The 19,615-nt window shown below is 41.3% G+C and overlaps 1 protein-coding gene across 4 annotated transcripts in view; it reads right to left on the reverse strand.

Annotated features, from left to right (window-relative positions):
* The window catches only part of SLC14A1 (solute carrier family 14 member 1 (Kidd blood group)), an 86,677-nt gene extending 68,084 nt beyond the window's left edge, over window positions 1–18,593 (reverse strand). Inside the window, exon 1 of one of the 4 annotated variants that reach the window (XM_077463078.1) lies at window positions 18,555–18,593. Coding sequence is in view for 3 of the 4 variants with exons in the window: in XM_077463080.1 (XP_077319206.1) it covers window positions 18,167–18,248 (82 nt within the window). In the remaining variant the exon portion in view is untranslated. Of the gene's footprint in view, window positions 1–12,756; window positions 12,805–18,166; window positions 18,267–18,554 lie in introns of those variants that run through there. The other 3 variants (XM_077463076.1, XM_077463080.1, XM_077463079.1) reach the window with 3 other exon arrangements.
* Between the last annotated feature and the right edge of the window lie 1,022 nt (window positions 18,594–19,615).

Here is a 19,615-nt window from a genome sequence, read left to right on the forward strand (position 1 = left end):
GTATTGGCAGGGTATTGCAGAGCAGTGGCAGGGTATTGGCAGGGTACTGCAGAGTATTGGCAGGGAATTGCAGAGTATTGACAGGGTATTGGCAGGGTACTGCAGAGTATTGCAGGGTATTGCAGAGTATTGCAGGGTATTGGCAGGGAATTGCAGAGTATTGGCAGGGTATGGAGGAATGGCTGTGACTGCAATTGTCACAGAGCAGCGCTATGGGCACTACAGATCGAGCCCACAGCGCTGCTGCCATCCGATTTCTCCCCTCCACTGTACAGATCTGTACACAGAGGGGAGAGAGGAACCGCCATCATCATGACGCCGGTTTGTTTACAAGTGATCACTCTGTCATTTGACGGAGCAATCACATTGTAAATGGCCGACGGGTGCACCAAGATGGCCGGCGCCCCGGAGCAAGGCCGAAGCCGCTGCCTTTCCTAAGGCCGAGGCTGCGGAGCGCTCCGGATCATGGCGCATGACGATCTGTTGCTGCCCTAGTGTCGGTAGATGTAATTGCGGTGTCACGGCAATTACATCTACCGCCCCCTGTGGCGGTAGATGTAATTGCGGTAACGCCGCCCAAGTAATGGGAACAGTGTTACCACGAGGGGAAGAGTAATCAGATTACTCGTTACCCTCTAAAGTAACGGCTTTAAGTAACAGTTTACTTTACCTCCATTACTTACATCACTGTTGGTCACCCTACGTGTGGGTGAGCGGTTTGCTGAGGTCAGTGCTGTGGATGGAGTGGCCTATGGTGGCGGTGGGGTTATGGTATGGGCAGGCGTATGCTACGGACAACAAGCACAGGTGCATTTTATTGATGACATTTTGAATGCACAGAGATACTGTGACGAGATCCTGAGGCCCGTTGTTGTGCCATTCATCCACAACCATCACCTCATGTTGCAGCATGATAATGCCTGGCCCCATGGGGCAAGGATCTGTACACAATTCCTGGAAGCTGAAAACATCCCAGTTCTTGCATGGCCGGCATACTCACCGGACATGTCACCCATTGAGCATGTTTGGGATGCTTTGGATCGGCGTATACGGCAGTGTGTTCCAGTTCCTACCAATATCCAGCAACTTCACACAGCCATTGAAGAGGAATGGACCAACATTATACAGGCCACAATCAACAACCTGATCAATTCTATGCAAAGCTGATGTGCTGCACTGTGTGAGGCAAATGGTGGTTTTTGGACCCCCCCTCCCCCCAATACAGTAAAACTGCACATTTTAGAATGGCCGTTTATTGTCGCCAGCCTAAGGCAGGACAACGACCCTAAACATACATCCAGAGCTACAATGGAATGGTTTAGATCAAGGCATATTCATGTGTTAGAATAGTTCAGTCAAAGTCCAGACCTAAATCCAATTGAGAATCTGTGGCAAGACTTGAAAATTGCTGATCACAGACGCTCTCCATCCAATCTGACAGAGCTTGAGCTATTTTGCAAAGAAGAATGGGCAAAAATATCAGTCTCTAGATGTGCAAAGCCGGTAGAGACATCCCCAAAAAGACTTGCAGCTGTAATTGCAGCGAAAGGAGGTTCTACAAAGTATTGACTCCGGGGGGCGCTATACAAATGCGCCCCACACTTTTCATATATTTATTTGTAAAAAATTTGGAAAACCATTTCTCTTTTTCCTTCCACTTTATAATTATGTGCCACTTTGTGTTGGTCTATCACATAAAATTCCAATAAAATATATTTACGTTTTTGGTTGTAACATGACACAATCTGGAAAATGTCAAGGTGTATGAATACTTTTTCAAGGCACTGTCTATATAATTTGTTTTTTGCAAATAAACATTTTATACAGGGTACAGCCAAGACACATTAGAAGTACAGGTGATGTAATTGCTAGCTTCCTGAAGAAAATGCTACTTTCCTGGCTGTGGCTTTTGAATCACGGATCCACAACGAGCATGCTTAAACTCATTGCAAGTCAGGGACGCAGACAGTGTTGAAGCCAAAGGTTTCCAAATGACAGCCAGGGAACTAGAATGTTTAAAAAGGGAGAGTTCAGCCATGGCAGCCTCCATTCTTCTCCCATGGCAGTATCCCTTTAACCTCAACCCATAAACACTTACTCATAATCCTAAACCAATTGTAACCATTTTATAGGTCCCTATAGGGTGGTGATATTTTTCCTATGAATGTAAACTCTTTTATACCCTTTCCAGGTATGTTTTGTCGGGAATATAAAAATTAAATCCTGTTTAGGCAGATAGTGACAGGTTACTACAATGATCTTTGCCCAGAACTCATCAAATAGTTTTCTTTGTACAATAACAGCATTTCCATCCAGCACTCAGTCATAGCAATAGTAAATAGGGGTGTCATCCAGTTTAAAAGATAAATGAACCCAAGAACAATAAATGTAATATGTTGCACTTACCAGTCTGTAAAGGCAGGGCTGGATTAAGAGCATTATGTGCTTGGTGCTGAGGATTTTGGTGGACCTTTTACTGGGCACCCTTCTGCATTTCCAAGAGCCTGTGCTGGCGTGTGCCCAAGCTCAAAAAGGCACAGGCTAACAGGCGTAACACTAGGGAAGCCTGGCATTTTATTTGCCGGATTTCTGTAAGGGCCATGCATTGGCATGCACTCTGAGCCGAAAGAGCGCAGCTGCGTGGGCCTAACACTACAGAAGCCACAGACTTCTGTAAGAGCCCTGCATGGGTGTGTCCCAGGCTTCCATTAGCACTGCTCATGTGGTGCCCATTATAAATCCCACCACCCTGCCCATGTGGAATACAGGGCCCCTCAGGGGAGATCTTTTCCCTTTGACCCATTACACAGCTCCCAACTGTCCCTGATTTCGAGGGACTGTCCCTGATTTGGAGCAATGTCCCTCTACCCCTCTTTACTCCTCATTTGTCCCTCATTTTGGTCTGATCCTCGTAGTTGTATATAAAATGTACTTTTTATCTTTTAAAACGTGTTTCCCAATGCTAAATCTTTCATCCAATTTCTAAACTGCTGCATTTTTTACATGTTAAGAGACAATATAAAGGAATAGTAGTGGTAAAAAAAAAGTCCTTGTGCATTTAATTAACCTTTTTTTGGTTAATTTTCCTTTAATGGGGTGCGGCAGGGGGCGTGTTCTATGCCTACATTCGTTTGTTAGTAAGTGTCCCTCATTCTCATCTCAAAATGTTGGGAGGTATGTCATTGATTTCCAAGAGCAGTCTGTTCTTTTTGAATGGCTGGGCCAATATTAAGGTAGGGGCCTGGAGCTGCAGCTCCAATAGCCACTACGTTAATCCAGCCCTGTGTAAAGGTGGTGGCTGCATTAGTTTTCTCAGGTTGAGAACGTTTTTTCAGCAAATACAGAGAATGCATGTTGATCCTGACAGAAATGCTGTGCACTTGTTACTGCCTTTAAGCTGCATTAAAGAATATCTGTAAACGAATGATTGCCCTGTTCCCATGTAATGGAGATGAAGAGATACAGACATGTTTGTAGTCCATATCTAGGGAACATACTAGGTGACAACCATGGTTTCCTCCATAGCTACAGTGCAGGAGTGATGTAGCCACCCTAAAAGAGGAAGATTCTTATTTCCAGGGTTACTGGATGAAAATAAAGCCAAAGTAGCTTGAAAAAAAGAAAAATGCAGCTATCACATCAGGGGCTATACATTACATTTTTGGTTTTGGGTTTAGAGGTGTTTTAAAGTGCTGAAGGGTTGGAACCCTTCTCAAGTTTTTATTGATGCCTATGTCACTGTGGTTCGATGTAAGTATGCATATGTGATATGTGGAGACTGTAAATCACTGCAATAGCTTGAGCTACTACAGTGATGACTGTGATCTTCTGGGTACGGGTCGAGAGGTTGTCTTCATTCTTGCCACTGACCACCAATGTAAGGAGCATTCTTGCCACTGACAACCATATATACTTTTAACCAGCCATTCTCAACTAGCATTCCTTTGCACTCTAGGGTTCCTCAGAGGTTGTTCTCAGAGGTTGTTCTGTGTTCCTTGAGCTGTGGCTGATTGACCTCTCGAGTGATGGCACCTACATAATTCCAGGACCAACACCATTTGCCAGAGCCAGAGACATGACACCAATTTAACCACTTACCGACCAGCGCACGACGATGTACGTCGCCAGAATGGCATGGGCAGGCAAATGGGCGTACATGTACGTCCCTTTAAATTTGCCACCCTGCCATCGGGAGCGCGCCGCCGCCGCCGCGCTCCCGCACTGGTCGGGACCCCCGTGAGTCCGGTCGCGGGACCCGCGGACTCGATCGCCGCGGGCATACCCGCGATCGTCTCACGGAGCGGCCGAATGGAGAAGTGCCGTTGTAAACAACATTTCTCCATTCTGCCTAGCAACTAGTGACGCTGATCTCTGCTCCATGTGATTGGAGCAGAGATCAGTGTTCACTAAATGAAAGCCCAACCCCCCCACAGTTAGTAACACGCCCCTAGGAACACTTAATCCCTACACTGCCACCCACTGGTTAACCCCTTCACTGCCAGTGTCATTTACACAGGAATCACTGCATTTATATAGCAGTGATTACTGTATAAATGACAATGGTCCCAAAAATGTGTAAAAAATGTCCGATGTGTCCCCCACAATGTCGCAGTCACAATAAAAATCGCTGATCGCCGCCATTACTAGTAAAAAAAAAATAATAAAAAATTATTAATAAAAATGCTATAAAACTATCCCTATTTTGTAAACGCTATAACTTTTGCGCAAACCAATCAATAATCGCTTATTGCGATTTTTTTTTACCAAAAATATGTAGAAGAATATGTATCGGCCTAAACTGAGGGAAAAAAATGTTTTTTTATATATTTTTGGGGGATATTTATTATAACAAAAAGTAAAAAATAATGCCTTTTTTTCAAAATTGTCGCTCTATTTTTGTTTATAGCGCAAAAAATAAAAACCGCAGAGGTGATCAAATACCACCAAAAGAAAACTCTATTTGTGGGAAAAAAAGGACATCAATTTTGTTTGGGAGCCACGTCGCATGACCGCGCAATTGTCAGTTAAAGCGTTGCAGTGCCGAATCGCAAAAAGTGGTCTGGTCTTTGACCAGCAAATTGGTCCGGTCTGAAAGTGGTTAAGGAGAATTCTTTCTACTGCCCACCAATTCATTGATTTTATCAGGGGTTTCTTTATGGTAAAAAGGATGACAAAGACCAATTTGAGTTTTCCTCTGCGCCTGAAGATGGTCTGCTACAAAGTAGACCAATTCCAAAGGGAATGTGTACTTTTTTAAGCGTACTCAAGGCCAAACCGTTTTTTTTCTGCACATGTCCCATTGAGGTGATTCCCCTTTTCTTATTCTGAAGACACAACAGGAAGTGGGAATAAGGCTGACCTAAAATTAGTAATTTTTTTCATTCAACCAAGGGGGTTGAATGAAAAATACTGATCTAATTCCCACATCCATATGTTCGAGGTGAATGGGAGAATCCTCCTTGCTGTGTCTTTGTATTATGACAGCGGGAAGATATTCCTGCAATCAGAATAAACTGATCAGCATTACAGTCTATAGCCTGTAGCACTGATCGAGAAGCTTTTTTCCGGCAGGGCCGTTAAACAGAAGTTGATCGTTACATCGACTTCTGTTCAAATACATTGGCCATACATGGATCAAAATTTGGCTGATTCAGCCTTCACCTATTGTTGTAAAGTTTTAGATTTCCCATTACTTTCAGTTCTGATGACAATGGTCACAAGGAGGAATAGGGTGAATCACCACAACAAAAACTTGAAGAAGTTGGGCAGTAGCTTTGGAGCCCTAGAATAATCCTATTGTGATTATTCTATAATAGTGCTCTGGCCCCATTCCAACTAGGTTCCTGGATTCTGGCCTGATAGCTACTACATGCCAAAGGATTTTGTTCGTAAAGTAACTGGATACATCTGAGACTGAAGTATTAATCCATAAGGTAAGCACACCACTCGTGTTCCAATTTAGCACCTTTCTAGTGTAGAGTAGGCTGCTAGATAAATTTAGTTAGCGCCACTGTAATCAGTGGAGCAGGGGTTGATTAATTAGGGCTGCTCAGTATTTCACAGGCTGCTTCTCTGTTGATTCTCCTTGTCTTCTAAAGGATTCTAGAACCATAGTGGGAAGAAGAGCAGGACATGCAGCCTGAATATTTATGAAACTCCAGCCAATCCCTGGGGGAGGGGCTCATAAATAGCCTGAGGCCTGAGCAGCAACAAAGGTCCTGGGTCCAGTCCTGCTGAAGGAGACAAATAGACAAGATCGATATTCTCCTGCACTAGTGCGGGGGGACCTAAAATGAAGTTGGTGGTATTTTCATGGTGATATTGATGTATAGTTGTTCATATATGCCCCGTTGCCTTGGTCAACTAGGGGAAGTCCAAAATACTATGAGCCTGCATGAGTCCTTTTTAAAGCGTTTATTTCAAACAAAATATGTACGGAAAATATCACGTATTCATAGGTGGCTAGGTTACAAGAAAAATAGCACTAAAACAAATAGTATTACATATAAAACAATGCCCATATAAGGGATAAAAGGTGAATAATCAGCTTATTCGGCTAACGTGTTTCAAGGATAATCCTCTTCCTTAGAGTCTTAGAAGACCGTGTCTGGTTTGTATGTTAGAATAGTGGGAGGCCGGATGGATGATGTATCACAGGGTGAATACTGACTAAATGGGTTCTAAATTCTATTTTTCACTATTGTGGTATTCTTTCTGCATCACCACGCTCCTAACACCATACGGGTATGTATAGGGATCAGGTCATCCATTTGTCTTGTAATCCTTCCCAATGGGGTGTTGATGTTGTGATGTCTCAAACAAGCACTGATCTGTGGCTGGATGTGCACGTAGGGGCAACCAATAAAATTTAGATGGGGCTACGCAGATTCCCCTGCGATAGTGTTGCCGTGCGCACTCAGTATGTGTGCTTGGGGGAATTGAGAGATGTGGCTGTGTGCGGCGGCCGTACAGCATGTGAGCAGAGTAGTTGGAGTTTTAACCACAATAGTGAAAAATAACCCTCCCGTTTGGTCAATATTCACCCTGTGATACATCATCCATCTGGCCCCCATTATTCTAACATACAGACCAGACCTGGTCTTCTAATTGCGTGTACACATGACCAGACTTTCCAGCAGAAAAGGTCCAACGGTCTTCCCAATGGACTTTCGACGGAGTTACGACGGACTTCCGAATGAACGAACTTGCCCACACACATGAACGGACTAAAGTCTGTTTGAAAGTCCGTTCGTTTTGAACGCGATGATGATGATGAAATGATTCTGTCGGACCTATTCTACCGGAAAGTCCGGTCGCGTGTACGCGGCATAAGGCTCTAAGAAAGAGGACTATCCTCTAAACGTGTTAGCAGAATAAGCCGATGATTCAACTTTTATCCCTTATATGGGCATTGTTTTATATGTAATACTATTTGTTTTAGTGCTATTTTTCTTGTAACCTAGCCACCTATTAATACGTGATGTTTTCTGTACATACTTATTTTTTTTAAATAAACGCTTTAAAAAGGACTCATGCATCAGACCATGTGCCTTTCTCATCTCTTTTGCATATACTGCTTAAGGAGACCCTGGGGAAGATTTCTAGAAGAATCTACTAGGAAGACACAAGGTTCCAGCTAGGCTTAGCTGGTGGGCCTATTTACAAGCTTGAGTCCAGGGATCAAGTTGGCTCTGGAGAAGCTCACTAGAGAAAGCCAGGAGGAGGTTGGTGGGAAAGAGTCCAGCTGTCCTATGGTGGTCTACATCTCCCTCACTAGGAAGAGCCTGGTGGATATCAGCAGGAGGCAACCGATGATCATATGTATGAGTAGATGACCCCAGTGCTGAAGAGTTAGAAACTCTGTATAACTTTTAGGCCGCGTACACACGGGCGGACTGTCCGCCCAACTAGGTTCGTCAAACAGTTTGACAAACAGTCCGTTCAAAATTTGCATGAGCGGACTTGACCACACACGACGAACGAACAGTCCGCTGAAAACTTGCGCGATGACGTGAACGGCACGTACGACGGGACGAGAAATTCGGCGTCCGATACACTGCAATGCAACCTTCGCCGTGTAAATTCTTTCTGAGCATGCGCGAGACTTAGTTTGCCGAACAAGCCTACACACGAGCGGACTGTCCGCTCAAACCAAGTTTCAGCGGACAGTCTTACGGAAATTCCGAAAAACTTTGTTCGTCAGACTGTCCGCTGAAGCCCACACACGAGCGGACTGTCCGCTGAAACACTGTTCAGCGGACAAAGTTGGACGAACAGTCCGCCCGTGTGTACGCGGCCTTAGACTCTGGAAGGAGTACTAGTCACCTTCAGCTTAGAGATTCTGTAGGACTTTAATTTTTGTACTGTTCAGCCAGAAAGTCAAGGAGTCCTCAAGTTATTCCGTTCTACAGTTTATTGGGGTGTCCCATACTCCGGCTCCCCATCCCTGTTCTTTTTTCTCAATAAAATCCCAAAAAGAACCCCTAGACCAGGGGTCTTAAACTGGCGGCCCTCCAGCTGTTGCGAAACTACAAGTCCCATAAAGCATTGCAAGGCTGATAGTTACAGGCATGACTCCCTCAGGCAGAGGCATGATGGGACTTGTAGTTTCACAACAGCTGGAGGGCCACAAGTTTGAAACCCCTGCCCTAGACTGCTTGGTGGAGCCAGAGGAAGCACTGCATGCACTGCATACTAGCACATTAGATAGATCTACCTTTCACATTGGGCCTTTTGTCTGGTCTTCCTTCCGGGTTTATGCTTTCCGGCCATATGAAGAGCCAGGCCGTGATGATGTCACTCCTATGAGTGTGCATGGGAATAACTATCATGGCAGGGTGCTATCTGCAATCATGGCACACTCAATGTGCCCTGAATTCATGGTATACCGCGCATGCCCCAGTGACATCATCGGCTAAAGCTGTGCAAGTTTAGTATATATTCACGGCACCTACAGGTAAGACTTATTACAAGCTTACATGTAAATAAAATTTTATACTAAGAGTTTAATACCATAATTGATCCAACATATTGGGAGGAGTTATGGAAATAGCAACATGCATTGATGAAGGAGTAGGCGTAGATTTTCATGCAGACCATCCTAGGTCAAACACACGTGATGCTGAGCCTCTGTGATTGGAAGACCCAAAAATCCAAAGAATGAAGGGGAGTGGACTAAGAAGAAAGAGATAGATAATGCTGGATGTTCTCCAGCCAGAAAATGAGGCAGGCCCTATCTGACTTGCTGCAGTTTTTAATGCACACTGTGAGCAGCAATGAATTCAGAATAAGCGACTTCAGTAGGGGAGAGGAGCCTGTACAACTGTGTAAGACTAAAGGCAAGGCTGAAGTTTCTCTTTAAATTTAAAAAGGTTGCATGAGGTATGTGACATTTAGCCTTGAAATTTAAGAAACTGCGCACTTTTGTGCTTGTCATCTGATAATCCCCGGGGACATTGTACAGCATTTATGTCCAAGAAAACAAGTGGGGTGGGGGGGGTGTCAAGAATGTAACCTGGTGAAAATTGTGTATTTGTACTGTAGTTGTTCTCTGACACTCTGGTAGGAGTGATGTCCTGTCTGATGTCCTCTGTGTCATTCTACCTGAAATCTATGTCCTATAGAAGAAATATTCCATCCTGCTGGGAGCACACAATGTCCTGGTACAAGGCTGGCACACACAGAAGTGGGTTTATTGATTGGATTTCTGGAAGGATTCTGTGCCAATAATTATGCCAGCATTGTGTAAAGTTACAAAGTGTGACAATAATGTAACCCTGTACAGCAATGACAATGACAATGACTGCATTCTCCAGCACAATTCCATCTCTGTACTACAATCCCAGGCACTCTGCAGATAAACCACACAGTTTTACATAATACAGGTCCCAAAGAGATTTCCTGAAGAAGTCTTCAATTTAAACCTATGTTTCCAGTAAGAGAATCTTCAATAGGGGTGAATGTAAAATATACTGTAAATACCTTGTGCATATATTGTACATAGAGTTAGGTCCATATATATTTGGACGCAGGCACAATTTTTTTTTTTTTTTTTCAGGTATTTACCAAAACACATTCAAGCTATAGTTATATAATGGATTAGGGCTGTAAGTGTACTCCCAGGTTTAATTTGAGGGTAGATCCAAATGGGGGGAAAGGGTTTAGGAATTACAGATCTTAAGAATAGCCACCCCCCCTCCCCCCTTTTCAAAGGACCAAAAGTAATTTGACAATTGAATCAAAAGATTTTTAATGACCAGGTGAGGGCTACTCTTTCATTATTTCTTCATCAATTAAGCAGATAAAAAGTCTGGAGTTACTTTTAAGTGTGGTATTTGCATTTGGAATCTATTGCTATGAACTTACATCATGCATTCAAAGGAGCTGCCCATGCAAGTGAAACAGGCCATTGTAAGGTTTTAACAAAGAAACAAATCCATCAGAGAGATAGCAGCAACATTAGGAGTGGCCAAATCCAAAGATAAAAGATGAAAGATATACTCCGTAGCCGCCTCCTGGAAGATCACTTTTTGGAATCTCGGCTTGGCCGATTTGTACGTATAGGGCTCCATGGGGCTTCTATTTGCAAAACATATTTTTTGTGACATATATTTGCATTCAATACTTTGTCTTTTTAGATATACTGCATACAAAGGCCTACTCCTGAAGAAGCGAGCAGAGGCTCGCAAAACGCCTCGAGGTTTAGATGCTTGTAAAATTCTACATATTTTATATAATAACATATGTGAATGTTTTTAAGCAATTTGTCACCATGCTACCTTTATATCTTGGCTTTCATGTGTATTTAATCAGGTTTTAAATATAAACCGTGTTACTATGTTTACTCCACTTTGTTGGCCACTATGCGTGCCTCATTTAAAGTCCCGTGGGCTATTTTCTTCTTTTCTGTTGCATTCTGAGGAAAGAAGAATGCACTGGTGAGCTCAGCAACTTAAAAAGGCCTGGACATCCAAGGAATACAACAGTGGTGGGCGATTGCAGGATCCTCTCTATGGTAGAGAAAAACCCATTCACAACATCCAGACAAGTGAAGTACACTTTCTAGAAGGTGGTCGTATCATTGTCAAAGTCTACAATCAAGAGAAGACTTCACAAGAGCAAATACAGAGGGTTCCCCACAAGGTGCAAACCATTCATAAGCCTAAAGAATAGAAAAGCTGAATTAGACTTTGCCAAAAAACATCTAAAAAAGCCAGACCAGTTCTGGAAAAGCATTTTTTGGAAGGATGAAACTAAGATTAATCTGTACCAGAATGACGGGAAGAAAAAAGTGTGGAGAAGGCTTGGAACAGCTCATAATCCAAAACACACAATGTCATTTGTAAAACATGGTGGAGGCAGTGTGATGGTATAGGCATGCATGGCTTCCAGTGGCACTGGGTCATTGGTGTTTGTTGATGATATGACAGAAGACGGAAGCAGCTCAAGGAATTCTGCAGTGTTTAGAGATATACTGACAGCCCAGATTCATCCAAATACAGCAAAGTTGATTGGACGGCGCTTCACAGTACAGATGAACAATGATCCAAAACACACTGCAAAAGCAACTCAGGAGCTTTTGAAGGAAAAGAAGTGGAATATTCTGCAATGGCCGAGTCAATCACCTGATCTCCACCCAATTGTGCATGTGTTTCACTTGCTGAAGGCAAAACTAAAGGAAGAAAGACCCACAAACAAAGAACAACTGAAGACAGCTGTAGGTAGAGCCTGGAAAAAGCACCATAAAGAAGGGAACCTAGTCCTTGGTAATGTCCATAGGTTCCAGACTTCAGGCAGTTTGCCAGTACAGCATTCTCAACGAAATATAATTTTTTTTATATTTTATGTATGATTACATTCATTTGTCCAATTATATTTGAGCCCCTGAAATTGGGGGGGGGGGGGGGGGTGGGTGGGGGGCTGTGTATAAAAAGGTTGCTTTTCCTAAAATTTGTACTTGATATTTATGGTCAACCCCTTGAATTAAAGCTGAACGTCTGCACTTCAATACTATACCCACAGTTGATCCAGAGGAAGGCAAAAAAACACAGAAAAGCATGATCCAATTAGCTTCAGCAGGGGAAACACTTCCTTCCTGATCTGCCGTGAGGCAACTGGATATCCACTGGATCAACTTTACCTATAAATGTTAGTACCCAGTTATATTCTGTACATCTAGGAAAGAATCATAACTTTACATTTATCAACATTAAACCTCATTTGCCACATAGTCACCCAATTAGACAGAGCATTGAGGTCGGCTTGTAAATTGGAGACATCCTGTAAAGACGTTATTCCACTGCATAGCTTAGTGCCATCTGCAAAGACAGAAATCCATCCATCCATATCTATCTATCTATCTATCTATCTATCTATCTATCTATCTATCTATCTATATCTATCTCTTTATCTCTAACTTTATTTATATCTATATCTGTATGTCTATCTATCTATCTATCTATCTATCTATAACTTTATTTATATCTATATGTCTATCTATCTATCTATCTATCTATCTATCTCTTTATCTCTAACTTTATTTATATCTATCTATCTCTTTATCTCTAACTTTATTTATATCTATCTATCTATCTATCTATCTATCTATCTATCTATCTATCTATCTATCTATCTATCTATCTATCTATCTATCTATCTATCTATCTATCTATCTATCTATCTATCTATCTATCTATCTATCTATCTATCTATCTATCTATCTATCTATCTATCTTTATCTCCGTCTGTTGTCCATACCTTGTGGTTTGGTGTGTCTGGCTGTCTTATCTCATGGTAAGAGTTCATTATATATTCTGTAGAATGCCAGCAATGCTTCTGAAGCATTCTATACATTCTCTACCTCCTTGTACAATCTCCTCCTATCTCCCTCTCCTAGTTTATGTCTAGTGATGAACAAACTGAGCAAAGTTCAGTTTGCGTGACTAAAGTATTGCTGATGTTGCGGCTGCCATGACCTTACCTCTAATACCCACATACCATTCTATACATTAACCACTTAAAGCCCGCCTAGTGTGGCATGGTGGCTCTATTGCGCGAAATCACGCAAATTTTTCGCACACCCATTGGACAGAGGGGGAGCCAATCAGCTGGTCCAGTGGATCCAATGTCTGCCAGCCACCCGCGATTGTTCCCCAGACAGGCGGAACGGCGATCTGCCTATGTAAACAAGGAAAATCACCGTTCCGACAGGGGAGGACACAGAGATCTTCTGTTCCCGTTAAGCAGGAGCACTGATCTCTGTGTTCCTCCAGTCAGTCCATCCGCAACATAGTTAGAAAGCACCTCCTAGGGACACACTTAACCCTTTGATTGCCCGTGATGTTAACCCCTTCCCTGCCAATGTTATTAGTACAGTGACAGTGCATTTTTTTAGCACTTATCACTGTAATAAGGTCTTCAAAAAAGTGTCAAAAGTGTCAGGTGTCCGATTTGTCCGCTGCAATGTCGCAGTCCCGCTAAAAATTACTGATCACTGCCATTACTAGTAAAAATAAATAAATAAATAAAAAACATGGCAAAAATCGATCTCATTGAGATGACACCAAGCTATGCAGTGGAATAACATCCTTACAGGATGTCTCCAATGTACAAGCCAACCTCAATGCTCTGTCTAATTGGGTGACTATGTGGCAGATGAGGTTTAATGTTGTTAAATGTAAAGTTATGCACTTGGGGGCTAAGAATATGCATCCATCATATATACTAGGGGGAGTAAAACTGCATAGGGGGAATCAATGATGGAGAAGGATCTGGGGGTTTTGGTAGATCATAAGCTCAATATTAACATGCAATGCCAAGCTGTGGTTTCCAAAGCGAACAAAGTCCTTTCCTGTATTAAGAGAGGTATGGACTCCAGAGAGAGAGAGAGATATAATTTTCCCCCCTGTACAAATTATTAGTAAGACCTCATCTGGAATATGCCGTTCACTTTTGGGCTCCAGTTCTCAAAAAGGATATCGGGGAACTGGAGAAAGTGCAGAGAAGGGCAACAAAACTGATAAGAGGCATGGAGGAACTCAACTATGAGGAAAGATTAGAGGAACTGAATTTATTCCCTCTTGATAAAAGGAGATTAAGGGGGGATATGATCACCATGTATAAATATATAAGGGGTCTATATAATGAACTTGGTGTTGAGTTATTCACTTTACAGCCAACACTGACGACAAGGGGGCACTCTTTACGTCTAGAGGAAAAGAGATTTCATCTCCAAATACGGAAAGGTTTCTTCACAGTAAGAGCTGTGAAAATGTGGAATAGACTCCCTCCAGGTTCTGGCCATCTCAGTAGATTACTTTAAGAAAGACCTGGATCCTTTCCTAAATGTAAATAATATAACTGGGTACTAACATTCATAGTATAAGTTGATCCAGGGAAAATCTGATGGCCTCTCTGGGATCAGGAAGGAATTTTTTTCCCCCTGCTGTAGCAAATTGGCTCCTGCTTTTCTGGGGGGGTTTTCACCTTCCTCTGGATCAACTGTAGCTATAGGATTGGGTATATAGGATTGTATGATATTTTTTATTTTATTTATTTATTTATTATGGTTGAACTAGATGGGCTTGTGTCTTTTTTTAACCTGACTATGTGACTAGTCACTGCTATACCTAAAACCCCATAGCTCTCTCACCTGTAAACCCCTTATGAACCAGCGTTAACCACTTAAAGACCCCTCCCCCCACTGCATATATACTGCGGCACGGTGACTTTATTGCATGAAACAGTGTGCCTGTACATCATTTCATGCATTTCATGCAATAGATAGTGTGGGTATGCGAGCGCCGCCGGAGGATCGCTTCACAGGGGATATGCCGTTTTTTCAGAGTGCATGCGCCGGTGACACCACCAGCTGCATCTACAGTTAATATCTCCTAAATGGTGCATGTTTAGGAGAATTTTATAGTACCTATAGGTAAGCCTTATTATAGGCTTACCTAAAGGTAAAAATCATGCATGGGAGTTTATTCCCACTTTAATGGTAAAAAACTATTAAAAATTTGCAGAAAATATAAGGGAAGAAGGGGAAATAAGGAACAGGAACATATAAAAAAAAAAAAAGATTTTACTTGTAAGGTTGTTTTAAATCACGTCATATGCAGATTTAAGCCCCTTTGATCTGGAGATGAAGGAAATCAAATCAAATAACGTTACTTTGTATCTCTGAATTCCACATCTGAACAGTGTTTACGAACACAGATTAGAAGGTCTGTTTTTGACAGCAGTAGCTCAAGTCAGCTTCTGTATTTTCACAGGAGAAAGCCCTGTCTGTTATGTGACAGTTGGGAATTGCAGTAAAAACAGCTGGGGGGGGGGGAGCAGTAACAGGGTGGAGGGATCGGGTGGGCTACGTACAGCCTTTCCTGGGCAAAAGGGGCAGATGCCCTGGGCCCTGTCATTGTTGTGGGGCCCAAAGCAGCTGCCTCATACTTGCCAACTATCCCAGTGTAAATTCCCTTGTCCCTTGAAGTTTTAGTCCTGTACTGTGTCCTGATATCTTAGTGTGAAGTGATGTTACTAATGCTGCCCAGCTCTTCCTTACTGTTGTCTACAGATGACTCACCTGCAGACCCCGTGTTTACATGTAAATAACCGGCATTCATATGTAAATATTGGCAGCATTACATAAATAGATGCGGCTGGCAGCATTGATATGTAAATAAAGGTGGTATTCATATGTGTATCATGCTCCCCTGCAGTGAGGAGATGATGTGCTGTAACCTCTAGAAACCAATCAGTGAGCAGTATTACTTAACAGGATCTCTAGCAACCAATTAACAAGCAGAAATCATTTGCTGTAACCTCTAACAACTAATCAGTGAGCCGTAATGTGTGGTGTAACCTCTAGCAACCAGTCATTAAGCAGTAGTGATATGCTGTAACCACTGGCAACCAATCGCAATTTCTGCCTGATCTGATACAGTAAACTGATTTTAAGTCTAGCTGCTATTTATTGTATGTCTCAGAGCAGGTGGAGAGCAAAATTGCATGGGGGGGGGGGGGGGGGCAAGAAATTTTTTGCCCAGGGTCCAATCAATATTAAAGACGGCCCTGGTTAGGGTCAGTGTGGAAAGTGGTTACGCTGAGACTTTTAGTTCTGCATAGAAAGGAGAGTCAACACTGGGGAACCTGCTTTTAATGCTGCAAAGATTGCAGGGTGACTGGAATTACAGTTGCAGGGTTACTGAAAAGATGGTGAGGAAATGAGGGGACAACTACAGGTCTAAGGATAAGACCAGTCGGGCCATGTTTGGACCAATAGTAAAGCGATAACAAAAATATCAAAGGAGAATGATGAGACTACAGAGTCAGACAGGAGAAATGACAACACAAGGAATGTGATAAATACATAAAGAGAACACAAAGAAGATGTGGTACACAGAAGTGTCCAGAATTGCCCAGGATTACTTTTCATGTGGTTTGAACGAGTCCTGGTAAACCCATTGTGAGACCAGGTTGTCCAACTATCTGGAAAAAATATTAATGCTACTTGAAGTCTACTCAATCAGAACTTCAGGATGGCCCATACCATTGTATACCTAATGCTAGGGGAGTTAGGGCAATATATATGGACTAATGCCACGGAATTTCCGCCAACAAATGTTCGATGTGAGCTCATTGTCGGAAATTCTGACCGTGTGTAGGCTCCATCGGACATTTGTTATCGGAATTTACGACAACAAAAATTTGAGAGCTGGATCTCAAATTTTCCGACAACAAAATCCGTTGTCAGAAATTCTGACACACAAAATTCCACGCACAGCCTCTATCGGCTTATGCAGCACCCCATAAGGTAAAAGACTGGTTAAAAACTGTTTAAGAAAATAAAAATAAAAATAGAAATAATATTAAAAATATAAAATAATTTTTAGGTGAAATACATGGAGTGGATTGGTGGTAAATTTTACTAAAAATAAAAGTAAAAGTAAAGAAAACCCAATTTTAACAAATTTTAGCATTCATAACCAGCAAAATTTTTCAAACTTGGGTTTGCTGCAAAACTGTCAATTAAAGCCCCATGCACTATATTTTTTCCTTCAGATTTACCAAAACCATATAATATGAGGTTAAACCTTAGGAGTTTCAATTTGTATGCAATCAGGCAGGCCCTTGCACTACATGGTTTTGGTAAATCTGAAGAAAAAAATCTGCAGAAAATCTGATAGTGTGTATGAGGCTTAAGTCTTATGCTGCGTACACACAATCGGAAATACCGGCCAGCAAAACTGCGATGAGAGCTTTTCGTGGGAAAATGCGGCCGTGTCTATGCTCCATCGGAATTTTGCTGGCCGAATTTCTGCCAGCAAAAGATTGAGAGCATGTTCTCAATTTTTCCGACGGAAAAAGTTTTCGATCGGAAATCCTGATCGTCTGTAGCAATTGCGCCGCGCAAAATTCCTGCGCATAGCTCGGAAACAATTTGACACATGCTTGGAAGCAATGAACTTCATTTTCTCGGCTCGTCGTAGTGTTGTATGTCACCGCGTTCTTGGTGGTCGAAAGTTCAGAGTCACAAAGTTTTGTGTGACCGTGTGTATGCAAGCCAAGCTTCAGCGGAATTCCGTCGGAAAAACCATCATAGCTTTTTCCGGCGAGAATCCCGATCGCGTGTACGCGGCATCAGGAGGAGTTTTGTCAAAATGTTCTGCTAATTGACCCCAATTATTTTGTATGACTGAAGTTGAGTTTTGGTTTTTGCTGACAACAATGATTGGAAAATACTCTGGAATCAATGAGATGCAATTTTATAGCTTCTTCCAAATATATACCCAATAAAATATAAAGTCTACAAATGAGTGAACTTCATCTAAAACTACATTCTGCTTATCAATTCCAAACACATGCAGTAATGTGGTTTGCATCCAGATCTGTGCCATTTGACATGAATAATAATAATAATAATAATAATAATAACAATAATTTATTATTGAAGGGAAATAATACTGCTATTATTAAAGCAAATGATAATATTTTATCATTAAATAAAAATAATACCTCTAACAGTAAGTTAATAATACTGCAAGAGAATGTGTGGGTTTAATTGTTGCAACATTTCATGTTTAAAAGATAAGTATCTTTCTGCAGGAATAAAATACAGAAATAACAATACATCAAACATGTTAACAGGTAAATTTCCAGCTTGCCATACCTGGTTGGGGACTTGTGTTATGTGCCCTGGACCTCTCATGAGTTCTGAGGCTGCAGAACAGTCCTTGCTGGCTTTTATCCATGTCTTATAGTCTCCTGACCTGCCCATTTCTCGGTTTGGGTTAATTGGACAGACAGTCCTTCCTACAGTGAGGACCTGGCACTATGCCAAACATTTCTCAGCCTTTTAATCACATTTCACTAGCTGTTCCTTGGGGTTTTACAGAAGCTTATTGCAAGTTAAGGTTGTACTGTAAAGTCGTCTATATACAGGAGCAGAGGTGACTCTCAGAGGTCTAAGAAAATATTTAGTGGTACAAAATCGGTGGGCAAAAGACATTTTAAGTATATCTAACCCCAATAACAAAATGTGATATATTGTAGCTTACCAGTCCTTAGATGAGGAGGGTGCATTTTTTTTTCCTTTTTTCAGGATAATTACATCTTCTGAAGAACAAGAAAATACCAGTTGATCCCGATTTTTTTTTTTTTTTTTTTTTGTAGTTATGTAATATTATTTTTATTTTTTATTTTTTTTAGTTATCTAATATCTTTCTAATATCTCCAGAACACTTTCAAGATAGCCAGTGAAAAAACAAAACAAAAAATAAATAAAATAAACACCCAACTAATCTCATTCAACTACTCAGGTAAAAAAGCTGAGTTTTTATTTCCTTGTCAAAAGTTTTTATTAATTGTATGTTCAAAGACAAGATTTAGAACAGTATATGGTAGAGAATATTAACAACATAAGAAAGTTGATTAATATATAAACTGTGAATATAAAGATATGTATGTAATGATTATACAAACATTTGATTATTCAAATAAGTCTGGGGGTTTAGTATGGGTTTAAATACAAAAAAAAAAAAATGCATACAGTAATATTGAGTAAAACCCTTATATATATATATATATATATATATATATATATATTAGTTATAGTATAGTATATATTATAATTTAATGGGAAATAATATTTATATTTGATAGAATAATGAGTTTTAAAAGAAACATAAAGTACGAAAACGAAAAGTGAAGAAAGAAAGAGGAGAAAAAAGGTGAAGAAGTCCACAGGGTCGACCAAAAAAACAGCTCATGTTACATTCTAGCTGTATAGATATTCAAGTATCCATGAATTCAAATATATTGTCTCCTAAGCAATTAGACACTCAAATAACTAAGTATACAAGTACCGTATTTGCCGGCGTATAAGACGACTGGGCGTATAAGACGACCCCCAACTTTTCCAGTTAAAATATAGTGTTTGGGATATACTCTCCGTATAAGACTACCCCTCTGGTACTGTACTGTAGATACTGCTGTACTGTAGATACTGGTGCACTGTATGTACAGGTATACCAGTAGATATTTTACTGGTACTGTATGTGGTATAACAGCCACCTTACCAGCGATTTGCTGGTTGCTTTAAACAAATGATAGTCTGGTA

The sequence above is a fragment of the Lithobates pipiens genome, unplaced genomic scaffold, assembly GCF_037356315.1.
Source record: "Lithobates pipiens isolate NorthernLeopardFrog02 unplaced genomic scaffold, aLitPip1_a1.2 Scaffold_3, whole genome shotgun sequence".
Taxonomy (NCBI): Eukaryota; Metazoa; Chordata; class Amphibia; order Anura; family Ranidae; genus Lithobates; species Lithobates pipiens.